At 42.7% G+C, this 23,673-nt stretch overlaps 1 protein-coding gene across 1 annotated transcript in view; it reads right to left on the reverse strand.

The window, feature by feature from the left end:
* KIT (KIT proto-oncogene, receptor tyrosine kinase) overlaps positions 1 to 23,673 on the reverse strand; it is a 57,039-nt gene that overhangs the window by 25,513 nt on the left and 7,853 nt on the right. The window contains exons 2-5 of the mRNA XM_032999270.2: positions 12,908 to 13,147; positions 9,015 to 9,293; positions 5,374 to 5,510; positions 2,557 to 2,716 (exon numbers count right to left, since the gene is read on the reverse strand). Coding sequence (XP_032855161.2) covers positions 2,557 to 2,716; positions 5,374 to 5,510; positions 9,015 to 9,293; positions 12,908 to 13,147 — 816 coding nt within the window. The remainder of the gene's footprint in view (positions 1 to 2,556; positions 2,717 to 5,373; positions 5,511 to 9,014; positions 9,294 to 12,907; positions 13,148 to 23,673) is intronic.

Below are 23,673 nucleotides of genomic sequence, written 5' to 3' on the forward strand. Positions count from 1 at the left end.
AAGCATGTGTTTGATACTACTCAAATATTTATATTTTTCCAAATATCAGAGTCACTAACTGTCTGGTACAAAAGAAACACTAAGAAAAAAGCAAAATAAATTGGTCATTTATGACGATTTATACTAGAGTATTTAAGGTTTCTTTGTCAAGTGTCATTAGGAACGACATTACAAATGAAGCTATTAAAAACTGTAATTAGAGAAAAACGTGCTAAGTCCACAGGCCTGGATACCAACTGTCTTAAACTAAGACATTTCTGTTCAACTACTGCTGGGTCTTAATCTTTTATTTGGCAGATACCATTTATCATTGTGCAGTTCCGTTCCAAAATATCATGTGGAGCAGCATCCTTACTGCACAGGTTTTAATTTCATTAATAAACTCATCAGCTTCAGGATTATTCACTTTGAAATGACAAATTTTTCAGTCCTATTGCACAAATTCATATGGGAATTATCCGTTTGACAGGCATATTGCAATTACAAGGAAACACATTTACTGAGAGCTTGAATTTAGACCAAAAGACAGTCTCAGATCCCTGCTTCTTCCCACTTTCTAGTAATCAAACTGCTGTGGCCAGCTGGGCACCTGAGCTCAGGAAAGCAGGAGCCAGTGGGGCTTGGTGAAAGCATATGGAGCTGCCAGAGCACTTGACAGCTGCTTTGGAGAAGAAAGGATGAAGTAAACTCACAGCAGACAGGTACGCTCCATCATTAGAAAAGAGAAGAGGGTTTTAAATCTGGAAACTGAAGATATTTAGCTCCTTCGCAGAGCTTTTTTCTATTTTCTGTATAAACATGAGATCCCCTATGCAATCTAGATCCAAAACCAGACCCAAGCTCCTGCAAATAAAATGTTATGATTGTGCCATCAGTCCCTGAAATGCAATTCAAGAAACTGTGTACAGCTAGATAAATTTACTGTTAAAAAAGTAGTTAGGAAATTTACCAAAAATACCCATTTTTGCTGGTAAGCCTTCTGGCTAACATTAAAGCCACATCAATTTAGGATCTGATATAATCCCAGGATCTCTCTCGTACATGCTATACACCACTTCCCAGGACTCTGGGAGCTGGCATAGTTCAGGTAAATATAGTAAGTTTGACAATGAATGGTGAAAGGCATCCAGAAGACAAGAGTTTGTTTTATTTTAAGTCAAATTTGAGAGGGTGGGGACAGAAAAGTATCTTGAAAAGGAAAGATTCCATCTTTCCTCTGGCATTTTTTATTAAATACAAACTTCGCATTTTACTAAGTACAAACCTGTTACTTTATTTTCTATTTTTTATAATGTCGTGCTTTATTTTAGTCCCCAGACCTTCCAAAGTCAATCATTTTTAAAGCCACATTTGCATATGTAGTAGTCTAAAGAATTTCTGTAGTTAAGAACTTCCCTCCTCTTATAATAAAAGCTTTCACATTGCTTTCCTTGGGGAAAAGATTTTCTTTCATACTTCATACTGATTCACTCTTTTACATATGAATTTAGTCTCTCCTGTGAAAAAAGGAGGGGGTTATGAGCCCTACCCCCTTGAACAGTGGAGCAAGGTTAAGGGCACTCAAGCCTCTGCCACTCTGATGAAGATCTGACCTGCACAGGTCAAACACTTCTGTTTTGTTTAAGTTACCAGGGAAAGCAAAACAAGCAATGCTGCAGAAGTATCTGTGCAACAGAAAACAAGATTTGAAAAGGAAAAAAGATCCAAGGCTACACTTCCCTCAGTTACTGCACCCTCGAACGGTAAGGAACTGAAACAGTTGTAGCCAACTATGCAGAATTCTTCAGAATGATCTTATTAACTATACAACATGTCCGTAATTGTCCTTAATTTATCAAATTAGCAGGTTTCAGCAGCTTTAAAATTCCAAACGCACTGTGTGTCACCCAAGTTAATATATAGTAGACTCTAAACAAATCTGTTATTAAACAAGAGGTGGGAGGGAGTTCTCTCACTGTTTAGGGACACAATCTAAAAAACTGTGGAAGTGCTGAATAGTGGGTTTACTAGGGGTGTGAGCTCCAGAACAATTTCATGCTGTCTATGAACACTGCAGTGTTCCTTACAGCATTATTTTAAATATAGGTACATATATAGAATCTATGTAAAAAACATTGACATGCCGATGTCAGCGAGATTTCCCCTGCTTAGAAGGCAGGTATTAGAGATATCCTTTCTGCTTGTGTTGCCAAATTACTTAAGCACAGGGATAGTACCAGGCAAATGTAAATTACTTGCTTCATTAAGACTGGATTAAATTTAAAATTAAACCAGGAAGGATGAGACAAACCAGAAAGATGGAAACACTGTTGGGTGGTTGTTCTAATATCACATTCCAATAACATGCAAAGGGTTATAGAAATTGATGTAGTCATACACACCACAACACTTCCTGAGCCATTCCATATGGTACCAGTCAGCGATAACCTTTTAATAAACAACTTCACTCGTTAAGGTTTGGAGGAAAGGAGAAAGATGAAAGGGAAGAGTCCCCAGTGTTCTCACTTTCCACCTCCTGCTCTTAGAAATGTTAAGATTTTTACAAGAACTATTTACCTAGTGCTTTCAAGGTTACTGTGGCATTGGTTCTTCCGAAAGGGTTTTCTGCTTGGCATGTGAATTCTCCAGAATCATTAACTCCCACTGAACGGATGTTCAAAGTTAATTTCATTTCGTATCCATAATCACCCAAATTTCTGCTTTTGCTTGTAACAGTCTGTCGGTAAAAAACAATTAACATCTACAACACTGTGTATGCAGTATCTTTCCTAGATAAATTAAAAATAGAAGTAATTATAACTTTGCTATATTAATATTCATCACTTTAAACCGGAATAATAAGCCAGCACAACAAACCTGTCACTAGAATCTCTCCATGTAAAACAAGTGTGTGATCAGCTGTCTTTGGGAGATAATGTCCTCTCCTAAGTCCTATCCCCTCCTCTTACTTTTTATTTTTCTCCTCCTCAAGCTTCACTGCAATGCAGGAGACTGTGTGTGTATGTGTGTCTGTGTGTTCACCTGCCCCGAGACAGCCCAGCGGGAGAGACCAGCCCAAGCCACAAAGCTGAAACTCTAATTTCTTCAAATGTTTCAATTGTATGAAAAAAAGGGTGTTGTGCCCAAGGTCAAACCCAGCTCACTCTGGCTAAAGTTCTAATGCTGATGAAGTTGAGAAACTGACAGAAGGTTTTATTTGCACTAACACTTCCAATTGTAGGGCTTGATGCAAAATGACCACTGGATCTTGACTTTCTCAATGCTCAGAAGCTGCAGCTATTGTAAAAATTCATCGCAACTCTGAATTGTGGTTCAACACTCAAGTGGTGCCTAAAAATCACGGAACTCTCTAATGGTTGCAATGCTTCCCAGTGAATGATGAGGTGCTGGAGCTTCATTTTAAACTGGGTTGCTCTATGCCCCGAGTCCACAGCACCTCCTGATTGCAGATATACTGCAGAGAGACAAGCTGGCCTTTACACCACATCTTTCCTCTGGTACGTGCTCTGACTCTTGGTCCGTAGCAATCTAGACTTGTTAATCTTAAAGGCAACTGGAAACTTTATTCTCTTTTCAAAGCATTAAGTATATCACGACTCTATGCCTACATATGCATACAAAAAATAAATGTTTTGAGGTGTGGATTTTAGTTTATGTGAACGCTTGGTGTGGTTCGAAAGACTGATAAATTCACATTGATTAATCCAAATGCAGACATGGACTTGTTATGATTTTCTAGCAGAATGATTTAAATTCTTGGAGGTTCCAAGAGCCTTTAGATAAAATTAATCTTCTAAACACAATTTTGATTCCTCCTGAGCTATAATAACCACAAATAGAAATTCATTTTGTACGGATGTGCTTGCTTATAACAAGTCTCCTAATTTTCAAAAGTAGTGATAACTTCAGTCATGCAAGGACTGAAGTTGTGGGTTTTTTTCCTCTCATCTATTCAGGACAAAACGTAATTCTGCATCTATTTAAACATGATTTTATGTATTCTGTTTCAGTACAAAATTTAATTTGATAGTCAATATTTAAAAGATAGCATTCCCTGATATTTACCAGAAAGGACAGAAAGGTCAAACTTATTTGGTCAAAAATGTTTTCCTTGTGGCTTTTACTCATAAAATGAAAAGGGATAAAGCACAAAAACTTAAGGGAAGGCCCTGACTTCATCACACTGTAACAAAGAAAGGGGAATGGTATGAGAAAAGAAATTAAGTTCTCAGATGAAGGGCTTGCAGTTGACCTTGGCACAGGACCAAAAGCCCCATCTGCATGTCCCACGCCGCCTTCATGTCATTTAGACCTCCTCAACCTTCAGAGCTGCAAGGTGGCCTTTCTGGAGCAGCAAGCACTTAGTGAGAGCAGCTTTGCCAGAGCCGCCAGATTAGCTAAGCATGGCATGCCCAGCCCCAGGGAACGGGCCTCCGGTGCGCTATCTGCCTGAGGCGATGTGATTTATCTAAACATCACAGAAGCCTTTTATTCCATACACACGTGGACTGTGAATTATGTATTCCGGTCACTGACATTAGCATTAAAAGACCAGCCAATTAGCATGGGAACTTATACGGCAGAAGTTACTAACGGGTCTTCACAAGGGCTTTTAATTAATTTAAATTTCAGGGTATACCCAGAAGACCAAGAAGCAGCCTTTAAAAGACCCAGTGCTGGCTGTTTGTTTCAAAGGCAGAGCTGGCAGCACACTGACTGACCAGGGGAGGGGATCTATCTGCCCCTTGTCTGCAGAATAGCTGTGCTGCCGGTAACAAACTCTCCTGGAGTACTTAGCCTGCCAATAATTTAATTTGGCAATGCTAGGCAGTAACTTCATCTATCACTACAGATAGAAGCTAGTTCACTGGTTCATTTTTCAGAACTTTCCCAGTTAGTGAGGCACACCATGTAATTTAAATTAATTAATCATTCCTGCGAATGCTTACTACTATTCCTGTCACGCACAATCCCATGCTAATTAGCAGGTATTTTACTGTTAATGATAACGACTAGAATATGCAATTTGCAGTCCATGTGTTGATATTTGCAGCTCCCATTGATTGCAATGTGATGTGTAGGCACTCCGTGCTTCCGTATTTAGGCAGCCCAACAGAGGTCACCTAAACTTCATACTGAAGATCCTAGCTTTAATTTTGTTTGGGAAGAGAAGCCTGTGCAGATGCTTTTTCTCCCAGCTGTCCGCATGGGCATGGAACAGTTGCTGCTGGCCCCTCACAAGTCTGTGGGATATGTGACCTTTGGAAATGCAACAAATCCAAACCAATAAAACATCAGGTAGCCAAGACAAGCACATGAATGTCTGCAGAGAGTTTGTGTACTGTGCTGAGGCATACAATTAAACGAACTCACCCCTCTTTTGTGAGAAATCCAACTAGCTTGTACACTGCTATCCACATCTGTGATTGTGCATGTAACTTCAAATTCTTCCCCTTCTTTGAGAAGCTCATAGCTTTTGGATAAGGTGATGGCAGGAAGAGTTTTGTGAACTGGAAAACAATTTAGAAGTGCGTTACTTTTCATTAGCTTCAAAGCTTCCAAGGGGGGATAAAAATCAACAGTCATTAACTTTCTAATAAAATTTCAGGCCTCCGAGAGGTATTCAAATTTCTTGAACATATTACACAGTTGTTCCTTTACAACAAGCATATTTCTGCTTCAATCTCTCTTCAAATTATATTTAAAGTTAGATAATACTTGTTAGAGTGTAGCAACTTGCATGAGTGAACTTCAACAACCTGGAACAGTCAATGAGACGACTCACTCCTCAACAGCGATTAAAAAGTTGCACTCCAGAACCAAAAACACCATAGAGGATCAGCCACTGAAGAACCACTGCCTAGCATTAACTGCAACTTTTAATTACAAAATACTACAGCCAACACAAAATACTGTCTAACAGGTCCCTGAAAAGCCCTTGATGGACAGCCTAGGAAGGACAGGTACAGATCAAGGACTTCAGCACACCCGCCCCTGAAAGCACCACAACCTCCGCTCACGGTGATGGTTCGCAGAGGTGGCTGGAACCAAGATCATGGACAAGTTCATCACCCAAGAGGTAGGTGGTTACAAGCAGCTGTGGGCTAGCTGTACCCCTGTTTTGCTTTGGGGTGTCTTTTGTCAACAGCCAAGTATATGTGAGGACTTTGTGCCTGTTATCTCTACAAAGCTCTTGAGCTCCTCCTCTGTTCCTTTCAGAGTCTGTTTTTCTGTTATCTTCATCCTTTCTTCAAATTTTCCTCATTTATGAGACTCCAGTGAACTTGCCACTAGGGCTTTTATGCAGGAAGACTCACTTTCAAACTGTGAATGCAACATATATCAGATAAGGTTTTTCAGACTCTTCCTGCCTCTGACACAGGCTTTGTAGTTGTCCTACGTAAATTATACAAAACTTAGGAAAATGCCACACTTTTCAGCCATTCATATTTTAACAATAATGTTTTCCTCATGTTGCTGTAAGTGCTATGGAAGTGAACAAAGAAACATGTTTGGTCTCTTCAGATATAAAGGCTCACATAAAAATCCCCCCTCGGCATTCAGCAGTACCCAAGAGACAGGAGGAAGCCAGTGCAGAAGGCATGCTGTGTTCTCACCCGCCAGAAACATCTATGGACAACCAAAACAAAGCCTTAAGGCCACAAAGCCCCTCATTGTTTTGAGAAGGGCTGGACGTAAACATTCCCTGTCCTATCCTAGCAGAGCTGGTGTGTGTTTGAGTATGCCTGTACAGCTCCCTGTTTCATGGATACTTCTGTCTTTCTGCACCAAAAGCTCAGGCATAGGGGTCTGAGAGCCAAAGATATGATTACAAAAGCACTGCCCACCACAGGGTCTCCAACACACTTAAATCTTCAGCCAAAGAAAAAGTGGGAGTTTTACCTAGTGAACTCCGTAAGGACCGAACACTACAGCACAGTAATTACAACACTGAGGATGACAATGCTGCTTTGCTGCTGATGGTCTTCAGCAGAGGAGGCTTCCACTTACTACACACCTCCCCCCAGATGGAGAACATGGGCAGAGCTCCCAAGTCCCACTGGCCACCTACGGCTGCCCACCATTAAGTGAGGCCACTGGTGATGGGATGCCAGGTCAGCACCCTCCCATCTAAAGTCAATGCTGTATCGAGCAAGTACAGATTTTTATCCCATAAAAAAATTAAATAGTCCAATACTACAACTTGCACTCTCCTATGTCAGAGCAATGTCAGTTACATCAATAAACTGCTTGCTTTCTCTAGCCATCACTGACAAAACAGTTGAAAAAAACACCTTGTTACAGAACAAACAACAGAGATGGCAAAAACTGACTTGACTTTTATCATCAAAGAAGAATGTCAGAGATGTCTGTACTAATTAAACTTTTGTTCTCTTCTCATTAATTGAAATTTAATATTCATTAAAATTTACTCTATCAGTTTCCAAATCACCGGGAAAAAGATTTCTTCAATTTGCCACAGCAAACTTCTCAGCCCCCCGCTGCCCACCCCCTTGCTCCACCACCGAGGAGCATGGCACTGAGCAGGTCACACAGCCCCGAGCAGGTCACACAGCCCCAGACACGGAGCAAACACCAACGTGTCTTCGCATCACGCCACGGGGCAGCCCTCCCTCACCAGCACGAGGGGTGGTGCTGGTGCTGGCCTGGCCTCAGCTCCGAGCGCCTGGCACGAAACCGGCAGCAGGGGGGAAGCCCACCAGCCCGAGCCGTGCACCCCCTCCTCCGGCAGCAGCCTCGGCAGCACCGCTGCCATGACACCGCTGACGGCTGGATGCCCCCGAAAGCACAAACCCAACCAACACGGCCCCTACTTTTCAAAAACAGCTCTCCTTTCAACAACAGAAACCCAACGGGACACCTCGGCTGAGTGAGCAGAAACGCCCTTGCAGCCAACAGAAACTCCTGGCGCACAACCCACGCGTGTGCACCGACAGGGGATGCTCCCCTCCAGACCTCACCACAGCCCTTGCGCCACGCACACGCCTTAGCAGAGACACACTCTCAGCTGCAGCGAGGGGTTACTTCATTCAAAGAGCCCCAGAGCTACGTGGAGAACAAACTCATTTACTTGCCCCTGAGGAAATGCCGAGACAGCCTGGCTTGCTGAATCGCTCCCTCCACTTCTCTCCTGGGTATTTATACAGCACATTAATGACACACGGGGTAACCGTAGGCTCCAAAATGCTCAGACAAAACCAGTCTGTAATGTACTGCACAGCCAGGCATCAGGCTTCTGCTTCCCAAATCCACCTCACCACCCAACCGTAGGGCATGAGGGTGCATGAAGGACAAAGGCAGGGCATCATCAACAAGTTTGCAAAGCTAAGTGGTGCATCTGGCAGCTCAGCCACAACGCACTTCTCATCATGTTCTGGGCACGTGGTTGCTGTTGTGATCATCCTCATTCATGAAGACAAACAAGGGCCCTCTTCTCCCCTCAACCTCTGCCTTTCCACTGAATCCCTCTTCTTCAACGTCATCAATCTGTTCCTCCTCCTGCCACTTGCAGGCAACAGACATGTGAGTCAGGCACCCAAATCTCCACCTTGTCTGCACAAACCTGTCCAAACCTCATAGTTTAACAGCACAACCCACATTTCTTAGAATGTTAAAGAAAACACCTGGAAATCACCCAGAACAGAAAATAAAAATGATCATGGCCAAGCCTGCTCAGCACAGCCACAAGCCAAGTGTCACAAGTTCAACCTGTGTCCCAATACAACTTGCCCAGAACAAGCTTTCTAAGCCCACCTCCCTCCTTTGGACAGCCTGCAGTGGCCACAGGTGCTACAGAGCAATCCCCTGGTGTGCATGCATCTCTGGCTTTGAGTAGGAGAAAAGTCCAAAAGTCTCTAGAGGAGACCACCACCTCCAGGCTCCCTCTGGCAAGGTCTGGACACAAGGTAAGACTTCACAGCACTTCCCATCAGCTCCTAGGAGGTGAAAGGTAAAATCAGGTGCTCTACCAGAAGGCAAAAATCCTGTGTTACCTGGCCTCACATTCAGGAAAATGTGCTCTGATATTTTATCAACTCCATTGTGCTTGGCCAAGCACTGGTAACAGCCCTTAAACGACCTCTGTACGTTCTTTATAATGATGCCTTTCTGGGGATTGGGGATGAACGTCATATTTTTGGGGAGCCGTTTGCCATCACATTTTCTCAGCGTGAAATTTGAAACATCTGGATCTGTTAGTGGGCACACTATCAGGATGTCGCTGTCTTCTTTTCCATAGATCAGAGAATCAACAAGGAACAGCACGTTTGGATCTGTGAAGAAATGCAAAGATCCGTCAGAGAAGCTGACACTGCACAGGGAACTTCTGATGATCCTAACTCTGCAACTGGGCACTTACATCAAAGAAAGTTTTACATTCAGCCAGTAGAACTGAGTATTACTCAATTCATGTTTACCAAGAGACATTAAATTTTGGCCTAAAAGAGCAGCACAACAGGAGATCTGCAGTAGCATTCAATACCAGACATACTAAAGAACCATGCATGCTAAAAATAATCTTACTGCTTTTTTATTTGGAGATGGGGATTTTTTTTTTTTTTTTGCCTTGTTTAGCTCCAAAACCTCCAACCTCCACCCCCAGCAACAGTAAACAGATTTTCACAGACCATTAAAAATAATTTGCTTTTAGCTGGTGGCAGGGCTGTAAGGTTTCATGTCCACAGGAGGATTTTGAAGAAATTTATGAGTAAATGGAAGTTGAAAAGCACCTAAATTATGGTTTTCACTTCTGTAAAATACATAATCTAAATGAACACACATTGCTACCAGAGGAAGCACCAAACAACTTCTCTTTCTGTCTCCCCTCACTGAAAGCAGGAGTTATTTTTAGCATCCTTAGAAAAAAAAATGGGCATACCAACAGCATATCTCATTGAAAAAAATCATCATGTAGTCTTTCTTTCACAAGGTAACTTTCCTAAAGCATTTCGTCTTGACCAACCACAGCACACAAACACACAGTACTTTAAATATTTTTACAACCAAAGTTGAAGCCCATGATAGGTGACAACCTTGAAATGCTAAGAACATGTTAATAGCAAACACAAAAATAAAGGATGGTATGGTGAGAAACACTCTGTAAAAGCTTATTTCAGCTCCCATCTGCCCTCCCTATAGAGTAGCATGAATTAGAAACGTAAAAACAGAGCGAAAAGTTTTCTTTCTTTTTTGCAAACTGGCTTTGTATAACTTGAATTATTAGAGATCAACAAACCATGACTTAAAAAGGAACACAGATATTTTGGTTAAGACGATGGACAATGTATATTTCATTTAAGACAAGAAGTAACAGGCTGAAAAAGAAGCATGGGGCATTCACATAAGCAATTCGGAAACACAAAGTCAAAGGGTGCTCATGGCTGAACGGGGAAGTTATTGGCTGGTTTCTAGCTTAGAGTGAGGGTACAGTTTTAACCTTATTTGACACCGGCCCCCAAGAAGCCCCCACAAACTAAAAGTTCCGAAGCATCAGTCTAGAACTAGAGGATGGAGACTACTGGCAAATGAAAAAGTAAACCATGTCCAAATACAACCTAAGTGCGATGTTTTGCACATGGAGGTACTTGGAGAAATGCTGTGAATAGCTGTCACTCCTGAGCTGGAAGAGCACGAACTAGAAGAGCTCATCTAAATGTCCCTGCTGACAGAGACTTAACTGGTTTCTTCTCAGTCCACTTTTTCTCCAATATGGACAGAGCCAAGATATCTTCACTATGCAGAAAGTATGGCTCTCCAGGAACAAACCAGACATTTTTGAAAATGGAAGGAAGGAACAAAGACTTGTTTCACTAACAGCTGATATTGAAGGGAAGGTCTTGGCTGGGGTAAGCGAAATTGCTGAGGTGCTCCCCTCCCATCTTCCATCCCCTTCTGGAAGGGAGACATCATGGTGAGAAGACATGAAAGGATTTGCTGTAAGGAATCCAGGCACAAACAAGGCTGCTCATGGTCATGCTCTTCCCTTCACAGCTTTCCACCCCAGGTACATCCTGGGTTTCTGCAAGGTTTTCAATACAAGATGTGGTAGTGCTTATCACTCCTTGTGTCTGAAAAGACTTGAGATCAAAATCAAGAGATTGTTCTCTTTTATGTAGGTGTCTGAACTAGCTTCCTCTTCACTAAATTTGCCTGGATAGGGACACAAACTGCTGCTATAGTCACAACCCAGGCACTTTCTGCCAAAGCAGAAAGGTGAAAGAGGTGAGCACCTACAGTGTGTCAACACTACGACATCCTTGGTCACAGAAGCATAGAAAACTTGGTTTTAGTAGATACAGGTGGATGCAAGAGATAAACAGCTGCCACCATCTTAAGTTCCACTTGGGACTGCGCAGATCGAGGTTCTTGGTCCTGTTATCTCTTCATTCCCAGCTTTACAAGCAGAAAGTGTATGAGGTGCTTGTGGCAGTCCCACAAGCAGCTGAGTTCATGGTAGCATCTTCAAGGTGATGCAAGGTGTCGTTAAGATACAGCTTATTGCAAAATGATGGCCAACCTCACAAACACTTATTTTAGTGCCAGGAACTTGTCAAAGTGAAGCTTGCACACAATCAAGACAAATTAACAACATGTTGCATGAGGGCCACACACCTTCTCTGATGTTTTGGTAATCATGCTCAGTGGGAGGGTTGCCTTCTATCCTGAGGTGAAGGAGTCAGTCACATACTGGAAGGCACAAACATCTTTATGATCACAGCTGTCTGGGATAAGTACCATGACTTTCAGGAAAACAGTCATGGCAGACAAAGTCAACAATATTTGTCACATATAGGTAAAATACGTGATAGACTTCCTTTAAGTTATAGTCTCAGAGAAACACAGAAGGTCAAGAAAACTCATCCATGGTAGCTGCATGGCTATTTGGACAACTCAGGAATGGTTAAAGGAGCACGCTTTAAATTGTGTGGCCACTATGTCAGATATCTTCCGTTGGGAAAATACTCCTTGCTGTTCTGTGCTAGTATCTCCCTGTCTTGGAGAACAACCTTGCAGTAATTCTCAAAGGATTGGCAGGGTTCAGATTAGGCTCTCTGAGACAACCCCTGCCGGTTAAGGAATGTTGTCTCCAAGAAAGTGGACACTGTAATATTTTTTTTCATCAACAGGGAAGAAATGCTATCAGAGCTATGTGAAGGAGAAGCAAAATAACTGTCTGCCCTGGAAAGGAAAAGGGAATGCCAGGCATGGTAAACTGTCAGCTTGAAGGCAGGTGATGAAGCCACAGATCAGGAACCAACAAAAGAAGAGAAAAAATTTGAAGAAACACTGCACAAAGAAGGGTAAAATAAAGGACTGCAAAAATGTGTCAGAAGAGAAGCGTGTTTTTCCCATCTGAGACATTTCTGATCAGTCACAAGGTAGATCAGGAGCTGGAGACAGAAGAGTCATTGCTGCCTATTGGCCTAAGCCTGAGAGCACAGCCTTGAAAAGCCAAATCCTTTAGCTAACTGCCTTAAGAGATCAACAGCTTGGGGCCAAACCTTACATGACTCCATACTGATGGATGGCATGGAATTAAAAAGACATTTCTACATTTTGCTTCTTTCCTCACAGTACAACTGACTCATACAACTGATTCAGGTCACTTGGCTAGCTTCTGGAAAGAAAGATCAGGTATATTTCACCACAAAACAACAGGCATGTAAAGAGAAACTCATCCAGAAATTTACTCTGGCAACAAAGGCCACCGCAAGCAAAGATGAGAGTGAGCTTTCTTTCTACTGGACAGGGAAGGAGATTTCTTCTATTAGACTGTGTTCTCCTTCTGTACCTCAAATTCTTTCCCTCCTCCAGCATCTACTGTCCTATTATTTTGGGAGTGGGAAAGCAGGGGGAAAGCAAAAATAATGCCTTCATTGATATTTACCTTTAACAAAAACATAAAAAGAGGTGACAATACTCCCTTTGCTTTTACATATGTATCTGCCTACGTCTCTGACTGTTGCATTTTTGGTGTACCACTCTTTCTCATTGGAACTCCTTGCTTTTGCCGATGGGTCTGAGTTCTGGAAATTCCAAGTCACAGGTCCATCCTCATTGCACCTCAGCCTTAATTCCTCCCCTTTATTCACAACCAGTGAAGATTCTTCATGGGGCAGTGAACCACCTGCAGAAAAAAAAAAAAAAAAAGCACAAAATACAATGCCTGTAAATACAACATTTTTTTTTCTGCAGCAAAATTGTTATTTATAGTTGTGTATGTGCAGTCAATATTTTGGGAGTTATTTCTTAAAAATACTAAGCTGCAATGGCACTGTGCAATTCTACAGATACCTTTTGGGTTGTAAGACCTTTGGCACGCAGAGCAAATAACCACTGCAAATGGAAACTGGCCTTTAAAAAACCATTTGAAACTAGTTTCAGAAGCAACAGTTTCTGCAATGGTTTGGCTTTTGAATGGGAACAGACTCAAGCTATTTAAAAATTAAATTCAAGAACATATGAGCCTGATTCTACATGGCAGCACTTTTAATCATTCTTTGTCATTTACTCAGTATGTTGCCAAGAACTGAAGTTTCCTTGCTCAACCGTTATCTTTTTTTAACTGCTCTCTCATGTATTCAGAAGCTCGACTCACACTCCTATATTAGAAGTGTCCAGTTTAATGAAAGCATCAGTACATGCTTTCCATACTTGCTTATTTCTTTAGTTGAAGTGATAATTTGTCATTTCTTACCTCCAAAACAATTTCATGTCAATGCTACCAAATTAGTTCACTGAGGCACCAATATCCCAGTCACCAAAGCTGCTCTAAATGACCTCTTAGCTTCTTTTTCACTGAATACACCATAAAACACATTTTAGAATGTTCTCAGAAAATAAAGCTGTGTAAAATAAGCAGCTTCAACCCACAATTCCCAATTACTTCCCAATTTACACTGCATACTCAGAGATAGAAACACATTTAGGCTTCTCTGGCTCCACTGTTAAGTCAAGCAGGGGGGTGCTGAGTTAGCACACCCCTAACGTGAAAGTCTTAGTGAACCTACAAAATGGAATGGAGTTCATAGCCGAAAATGCAGATAAATTCTAACTGCTATGGACCTATTTGAACATTAGGAGAACATACACAAATATTGAGGTGGTCTTGCAGGAACAAACCCTTTCCCTTTCAGAGTAGCTCTTTAGTCCTACAAGCAATCCTTAGATTACAATAACTGTGCTGTTAGCTAATGTCCCTCTCATGTGAAGCACAGTTGTACAAGACTGTACAACATCCATATGTAGTAGCAGAGTCATGCCACTGAAAATACTACTTGCATTCAAAAACACACTCTGCAGCTCTGTTCAGAGGCTGAATTTCCCTACCCACACAGATAACAACAGACGTTCAAGCAAAACAATCGGATAATTAGTTGGAATGAGGTTATATACTCCAGACTTAATTCACTCATCTCACAGCTTTAGTTGTTCTTAAGGTATATACTGGATTAAAGACCAGGTCAGGTAACTGCTCTTCTTCCTGACAAGTCCACCACAGAGTAGGAAGCAAAGGATGGTGAAACCAGCTGCAGAGCCTAATTAATTTGTTTGTGGTCTGGGTTTTGGAGAGAGCCCTTTTTCTCTCCCCATCTCCCTCAGATTAAAATGTATCAGTGCTAAACCTGACAGGCAATCATTTTTCCAGCGCCACCAGAAATTTTTCACAAGGTCTGCTAACTTTGCATATACGCTTCCATGACTGAACACATTAAACAACCATCCTAGAAATAAAGATTGCAAGAAAAAGGGAGAAAAAAAAAAACCCTTTCATTTCAGTTCTGCTACCTCAAAGTGCAGGTGTGAGCTTGAGCTTTGACAGAGCAGCTCAAAGAAGGAGAGTGCAAGTCTAAGGTCTCAAAAGGCAGGTCCCAGCCAGCAGTGGCTCAGCAGTCAGGAGAGCTGGAAAACCCCTTTGTCCTGGACATAGAGGTGCCTGACACCAGGGTAGAGGCAAGGAGACCTCTGATCTGCAAATCCCTCAGATCACTGCCAGCAACTTTTGGCACCTGAGAATGCAGAGGGCAAAGACCTCTGAGGTCTTATGAAAGATCATGCAGGTCTTTCATGGGGATGTCTTTGGAAAACTTCTCTGCTGCTTTCCACAGACCACGGGGGTACTTCAAGCGACAAATGACATGAGCTACACAAAACAGCAAAAGTCCAACGTGTTATACCCACTCTGGCACTAGGTCCTCAGATGAGTCAGGGGAGGCTGGGAAAGCAGAAGATGGGAACACCTTTCACTGGCATCACTCTCTGCCTCAGCTAACAAGGTCTCAGCCTGGTCCCTGCCCAGGGAGGTGTACGTGTGGCCAGGCTGGAATAGCCCCCGCTGCCCACCCCCTTGCTCCACCACCGAGGAGCATGGCACTGAGCAGGTCACACAGCCCCGAGCAGGTCACACAGCCCCAGACACGGAGCAAACACCAATGTGTCTTCGCATCACGCCACGGGGCAGCCCTCCCTCACCAGCACGAGGGGTGGTGCCCCTGAAAGCACAAACCCAACCAACACGGCCCCTACCTTTCAAAAACAGCTCTCCTTTCAACAACAGAAACCCAACGGGACACCTCGGCTGCGTGAGCAGAAACGCCCTTGCAGCCAACAGAAACTCCTGGCGCACAACCCACGCGTGTGCACCGACAGGGGATGCTCCCCTCCAGACCTCACCACAGCCCTTGCGCCACGCACACGCCTTAGCAGAGACACACTCTCAGCTGCAGCGAGGGGTTACTTCATTCAAAGAGCCCCAGAGCTACGTGGAGAACAAACTCATTTACTTGCCCCTGAGGAAATGCCGAGACAGCCTGGCTTGCTGAATCGCTCCCTCCACTTCTCTCCTGGGTATTTATACAGCACATTAATGACACACGGGGTAACCGTAGGCTCCAAAATGCTCAGACAAAACCAGTCTGTAATGTACTGCACAGCCAGGCATCAGGCTTCTGCTTCCCAAATCCACCTCACCACCCAACCGTAGGGCATGAGGGTGCATGAAGGACAAAGGCAGGGCATCATCAACAAGTTTGCAGAGGAAAGGAACGCACTGGAGGTAGCAGTGCATAGATTAATGTCATAACTCACCTACTAAATGAGTGCAAATCTGTCAAACCATACACATTGCTGCAGTGTGTGCAATTGTTGATGGGTGCTGCAGCAACGAACCCTTCCCCTTCCGAAGGCTTGCTCTTTAGTCATACAAGTAACCATCACCCCGTGCCCTCCTAATGCATAGCACAGTATTGCACAGTTGGACTGGATGGATAGTAGCCATGCCTGAGCCAGGGAGGGGGAGAACATTTCTCAAAAACCAGTACCACTTGCATGCAAAAACACACTCTGCAGCTCCGTTCAGAGGCTGAATTTCCCTACCCACACAGATAACAACAGACGTTCAAGCAAAACAATCGGATAATTAGTTGGAATGAGGTTATATACTCCAGACTTAATTCACTCATCTCACAGCTTTATTTGTTCTTAAGGTATATACTGGATTAAAGACCAGGTCAGGTAACTGCTCTTCTTCCTGACAAATCCACCACAGAGTAGGAAGCAAAGGATGATGAGACCACCTGCAGAGCCTAATTAATTTGTTGGTGGTCTGCGTTTTGGAGAGAACCCTCATGCACTCTTCATCTCCCTTGGATTAAGATTTATTTAGCAATGTTAAACCAAACAGGCAGTCCACCAGTACCTGTTTCTCCAGTGGCACCAGAAATTTTCTGCAGGAGGTCCACTAATCCTCTACACAAAATCATATGACTGATCATATAAAAAAGCATCCTGGAAATAATAATTGCCAGAAAGATTGCAAAAAAACCCATAATTTCATATTTTTACATAATGCTTGTGGCACTTACCTACTTTTTCCCCTAGTACTCATCCTACCCATTCAGGTTAGGAGTCCAAAATTTTGCAACACTTATTATCAGGACTTTCTAGCAAGTTGTTTGAAAGTTTTTAAAGGTGGCAAACAACACAGCAGAGAGTGGTTCCTTCCAGAAGCACAAGAAATCAGTTACATACTGGAGCTGGGGAAAGCAAGGCAAAGAGGGAACAAGCACACTGTGGAACTCCACAACAAAAGCCACGATATTTCAGTTGAAACCATTGCTCCTATTTACAGACAATCTTGATATGGTTTCTTTTATGCAGCCTACAAATTGTCAGCAAAACAATTTACACATTTAATTAATGCCTCATGAAAAGGATTCCCACAATGTAAAGGGTTTTTTTGTTGCCTTCTGAAAATAATGTATCTTCAAGAAAAGTATGGCAGTGTAAGGACAACAGGTTGTAAACACCAGGACTATCAGATATGCTTGATATTATGCACCTAAATATCACCTGTCTTAAAAAAAAAAAAAGAATTAAAACAGTTCTTAGAAAATGGGATACACTTTGTTATCTTCTTTTTGGAGGAATAATTAAGTAACAGAAATCTGGGAGTTTAACCAACAACTTGTAATCCAGTGTACTAATCTGCCCAGCACGTGTCCATCTGCTCTCTCTTGATCTTTCCTCAGCCTGCTAACACCTCAGGTCTGAGACTGCTCTATTTGTACCACACCTGAGGCATGGCAGGGCTCTTCCAGGTCCACTGTTGGTGTTGCACATTCCAGTAACACCAGTCATGAGCATGTAACCAAAACCATGACACCAACACTAATAATTCGAGAATCAGTTGTGTTGGCAGGATATACACCAGGGGTGGTAAGAGACCTCCAACTGCCAAACCCTGTGGGATATGGCAACTGCTGCCTCCTCCCAGGGCTCCGTGTTCACCCCAGGCTCTCCCCAAACACTGCATAGCCAGAGTACTACACTGGGGTTATGGACGACCCTCTGGAGTTGTCCTCAAGGGCAACTAGCAGGTACTTATTATAGGCTAGCAAAATGTGGTGATAATGGCAAATATTTAATAATTAACAATGCAAAAACCCCCATAAAATAAATTGCAAAGATCAGAGTAGGACAGCCCAAGATACATTTTGGATGTTCTAAATTTGTGTCCCACAGCTGAAAAGAGTAACTTCCACTACCTAGCTTATCCTTGTAATATAACAAATTTGAGTTAAAAACTACAATGCTGGGATCACTTGTGAACAAGGCTGTGTAACTGAAAAAAAAGCAGCAGAATATATGAATATATTACAAGCAGCTTCCTAAGACCTAAAAATGAAGGGAGGAGGAGGAAAGAGAGGAAGTACAGCAGTTGTGACTTCTACATGCAGAAGGAACATCTGGAAAACAGGGCTGGAGGAATTAGAAAATGAAATAGCTCTAGATAATGCTGATAGGAAATGCAGGTCAAATTGCAGGGATATGATTAAGGACAGCAGAATGTTCCTGTAACAATTAAGGGATGTGCAAACAAAAAAAAAAATTTGGCTAAGGAGTGCACCATCCTGGGAAAATATATGTGGTTTATGCCGGAGCTTTTCAGCCTCAGACACAACACTGCTGTAGCACGGAAAAACACATCAGGTGCAAGTCCACATCACGCTCACAAACAACTGGAAACCATCACCAGCTGCCAAGCAAACAACGGGCGTGGGACTGCCATGGAATAAGACGAAGAGTCAAACCCTGTGGATTTTATTCCCAGCTCTGCCACAGATTTCCTGCACAACCTCAGGCCAACAGGTTAGTCCCTCTGTGGCCATTTCCTCTTTCCACTCTTATCTAAACATTAAAAGGAACAAGAAGTTTGTGGCAGCTCTATAACACAACAGATTGCTTTCAAAGAAACAAAACAAAACAAAACCCCCTTTTGCCTTATCCTACCTGCTTCCACATTAAACTTATCTCAAACATCTCCCAAGACAGGAGCAGAGCCCAGCTGCACAGTACAGCCACAACCCGCTCACATCTAGTACCAGCCTTTCTGCCAAGCCCAAGGGACTGGCAGTGACCTGCTAGCAGGTTCATTGCTACCCAGCAAGAGCAGATCCCTCTCCCAGGGCTGGCACGCACTGCCAGGGCACGGCAGGCTCCTTTGAGCTTCTGCCCCTTCACTTTGGGGTTGGCCACAACCTTCATCGTCACCAGCAGTCCCCATGTGAGCTGTACAAACACTGCACAACGAAAACAACATGATTTCTAAACCAGTTAACATTTTTCTATGACAAACGCAAGGAGGAGCTAAACTTCAAGGGACAAAATGTCCAAAACTTTCACGTAAGATTGTGGTGATTGGGTACAATTAGAGATACTGCTTTCTTTTTGGTGCCTATTCATTCTGGGTACTGGGTTCATCTCAAGGGCTATCACACAGACCTTACTCACCGCATTTTTCAGTTTCTCATCTACAACAACATAAGAGAGCAAAAACAAGAGATACGCTTTATCAGTTAAAGTAGTGGCACTGCTGTAGATGCAATGGTCTAGGGATATCAGCAAGACATGGCTTGCAGGGAGGCAATATCCTCTTTCAGCATACCCAGAACTGCTGGAAAAAATGAACATGTTTTCAGACATACAAGTCAGCTGCAGGCCTGAAAGAAAAGCAGAAACTACTCTTTTACACGTGTAGAAGTCCTAGTCAGAAGTCTGCCCAGTCTTCTCTGCAGTATTAGTTGGTATAACTGAAGAGTATTGCCTTTCCAACTCTGTCTCTTATTTGTTAAAGCCACTATGACGCTTGGCATACACTATGATGGAGATGAATTTAAGACCTTTTCAATTATATTCTCTTTGTCCTGCCATTTCATGCCCCAATGAAACAAATGAAGTGCCCAACTCATGTGTTAATCACACTGAAACAACTTTTATTTACTCTGATATATAAAATCTCCCAGATTTTTCAAAAGAGAAATGCTATCATATCCTTACTTGTTTTATTCCACTTCACTAGACACTCTCCCGTACGCTAGATGAAAAGTTTAGCAATGGCAAATGTCAATTTTAAATTATTTGATCTGAAAGCTACATCTGATCCTATTTCAGCTAGGCTGCAGGGGAAAAAAAAGCTAGCAGTATAGCCTCTTTCTTCGAAAAAGAAACCATCCGCACCAACACCCGTGCTAGCGTCTTCCTCAATGACACAGATCAAGACGACCGAAGATGTGATTATCCCCTGCAAGTGTCACGGACTCTCAGCATATATGAATGCCACAAATCCTCACTGATAGAAACACTGACCGGCTCCTCCACCCCAACTTCATCTTGCAGACTGAAAAATAACTTAACTGTCACCAGGCACGTATTACAGGGTCTAGACTGATTAGGCTTCCCTGCAGAACTAAGTGGTTTGTTTCTAACCCATCTAACAGAGTCAATGCTATCTGCTGACCAACAGACTCTTCAACTTTGTGTGTTTCCCGAGCAGAAATGCAGAGCTCCTGCGCTCGTGTTTGCTCTGAAGTTTTGGATCCTCGGAGGCTGTACGTTACTAAGCAGAAAACCAGGGGAGAGGATTAGTGGGGGCTTTGACATTTACCCAGCTGCATATGAGGGTAACCAATGTCTTCTCACCCGTCTTCCCCCCCCTCCCCGCAGACCCTTCACCCTGAGCGGGAAGGGGCAGAGGAAGGGCACTGCGGAGGGCAGAAGGCAGGAGCTCGCCAGCCCAGCACTCAAAGGGGGCAGCCAAACCGACTCCATCTGCAGGCAGCGTAAAGGAGAAATGGGTATCCTCCAGCACAAAGAGCAAGTGTGGAGCCAGCCAGCGGATTCCCACCCATGTCAAACTCAAGAGAGGAAGTAGAAGGAGGCTGGAACAAAGGTTGTCTTTATCATCTGTGGAGACAGGAGCACGGGGAACCACAGAGGCAGCCGGACCTTGGTTGTGGCTGTGAGACACCCCCCTTTGCAGTAACAACCCATGGGAAGCTTTTGGCTCCACAGTTTGGGATTGCTCCTACATGGACCTGCCTCACTACACACCTCATGCCCTGGGAGGGCACTCCACAGGACAAGTAAAAGGCACTTGGTGCTTACCCCTTGCAGAGAAAACACCTCAGGTGACTGAGGAAACACCCAGCTACACCTGAAGAGAGGTTATGTGACTCTCCAAATGAGATGTGGCTAATCAGAAACAGCCAGCACCAGAGGCAGGTGGCAAGAAGACAAATGCATCTGGCTCTCCAGCCCCTGCACATCCCACTCTCCTACACAGATATTCACAGGATCTTTAGGCAGGACACACATGAGGATCTGTTTAGATCTCCTGCATGTGGGTAGAAGCCTGCAGAGGGTCTTGTCGCAGCAATTAGCAATGTAGCTAATTGTACTGTGCTTCCTTATTTTGGAAGCAGGTTTAGCAGAGCAGATTCTGCACAACCTCCACAACAAACACAGAAGACCTGCCCTATACATACTAGTGCAACACTCCCTTGACACAGGAGGCTGGGGGAAGTAACTGAACCTTCCAGAGACAGAAACGCACCCTCCTCTTCCCCCACCTGCTTCGTTTTCGTTTGCTGGGGTGAGGAAACTCCAGCCATGCACAGAGGCCACTTTTCCTGCCTACCAAGCAGCTTGTCCTTTCCGATTGGCATGCCTCACTCTGCTAATACAGCTAATAGAGGCATTTGTCAAAGGTAGACATGGAGCTGAATATAATTCTAGTTTAGCATGCATACTAAATGGCCACAGCAGAATCAAACACCATGTTTCTTTCCATGGCTGGGTACGATACCTTTCTGAATCCTCCTTTTCTATTGTTTTGGGGGTCTTGAGTTTGTTTTTTGAAGGAGCACCACATGCACTATAGCAGTCCAGTTATTTATCTGGAAGCACTATAAGCAACAATCTATTCTAGGTGATTAATTCATTTTATTACAGTACGTTGACACACTATGTGGTCTCTTATACCTAAACTTCCTACCACAGAAGGAATCTACAGGCAATGTATTAATGAACAAAACCAAACCCAAAGCATGACTGACCTATGAGATTTTTTTAAACTAGAATGGTCAAAACTTGAAACAACTACTTGCTAATTCTTATTCAAAGAAAAACACAGAAGACAGATAAATATATATGTATGTACACACACACACGAGCAGGATTTGAAAAAAAAGAGCAACTGTTTGCCACAACACTTGTCAGCATTGAGATTTATACATTTAGATTAATCCTTACTTCCACTGAATTATTGCCTACTTCCTTCTAATTTCCAAAATTACTTATTAACCAGCTGTTCCCACAGTTAGTTTTATCAGCTGTTAGACACAAAAATAAACAAATTATAAAGTAAGTATAAAGAACGATTAGAAGGAATGAAAAAGTGCACTAATGCATAGCGTATTCAAATTCAGCTGTCATTCATCCAGTCTATTCCTTTAATGGCTTTTTCTTCTCACTTCTCTTTGCTGACATTGACATTAAAAGGTGCAGTATCTTTCAACTTCCATTTTGAATGAACACTCCTTGTAATGAGCAGCATGGGCTTGAAAGCGTGTTTTCTGAAATGCAGTGAAAAGGTAGTTTTAATGAAGAGAAATGAGAAAACCGGAGAACAGTGAATTGTTTTGCAATCTGAATTAATGCCTATTTGGAAAAGGCTCAACTGAGGAAGGAGATGCAAGACTTCTGGCAATGCGAATTCTAATTATTTCAAGTCTTGGCAGTAATTTTATCAAATAGTAGCAATTTCATTAAAAGGTGCACTGGTAATCATCTACATAAGGCCTCCAGAGGGGAAAATATACCAATAATTGCATAATTATGTTATCACTGCTCTTATGATGGACCACATTAAATACCACAAAGAGAAGCACTGCTTTTTACATTCTCTAGATATTTAGTTCAGTACTTTTTCCTAGAAGATTACAGCAATAAACAAGACTTTCAGATTAATAAACATGTTCACCAAATTTGCAGAAAAGACACAGCTATCTTCTACGTCCATAGTACTTTGCATTCTCTTTCACTGAAAGAACTGACAGATTCATGAGAAAAATGCTCGGTTTAGTAATAAGACAGCTAAAATATTTATATACCTCTATTACTGAAATAAAAGTCATTGCATCATATCATGCATCCACATGGCACACAGATCCATTTAAGAAGCAGGATTTGGAGTATTTCCGTATTTGTCCATACAAACTAACTTTATCTGTTCAGTGATTTTTCATGTGCCTGCGATAAGTTAGATTTCCCTTGTCTGACTAGTGTGCAAACTTTGCTACTAAGATGGTAAAAAAATCTTGTAAAAGCATTTTTATAGACAATACCAAATCTAATAAATGTATTTTTAATGAGGGACCCAGTATTAGAGGAGTATCTTTGCACATGCCTTCTGAAACTGTGACTAGGACAACTTGTGGAGGATTCATTGCCATGTTCTTCAGAACCTCCTAAGGTGAACAAATCTCAGCTCAGGTAATCATGCTAACACCTAGCAAGATCTATCACTGAAGTGCCTTGAATACAGAGACTTGGATAGGTTTCTGAGAATCCAGTTTCATTTCCACAGACTTCTGGCAGGGAGACACATAACTCAGCTGCTGAACTTCATCTCCAATGTCAGCAGAAGCCCCACTTGTATTTTTTGCTTGCAAATTGTACATTATTTCCTAGTTTAGTAATAAGCCCTGTCACAAATTGCATATACATGGCATACATATAGGTAGCTGCTTATTGAAAAAGTGGTCCTCCTTCCTACCCCCGGAGAGATACTCAAGAGAGCATCATGCTATGAGC

The sequence above is a fragment of the Tyto alba genome, unplaced genomic scaffold (assembly GCF_018691265.1).
Source record: "Tyto alba isolate M040663 unplaced genomic scaffold, T.alba_DEE_v4.0 Super-Scaffold_6, whole genome shotgun sequence".
In the NCBI taxonomy this organism is placed as follows: Eukaryota; Metazoa; Chordata; class Aves; order Strigiformes; family Tytonidae; genus Tyto; species Tyto alba.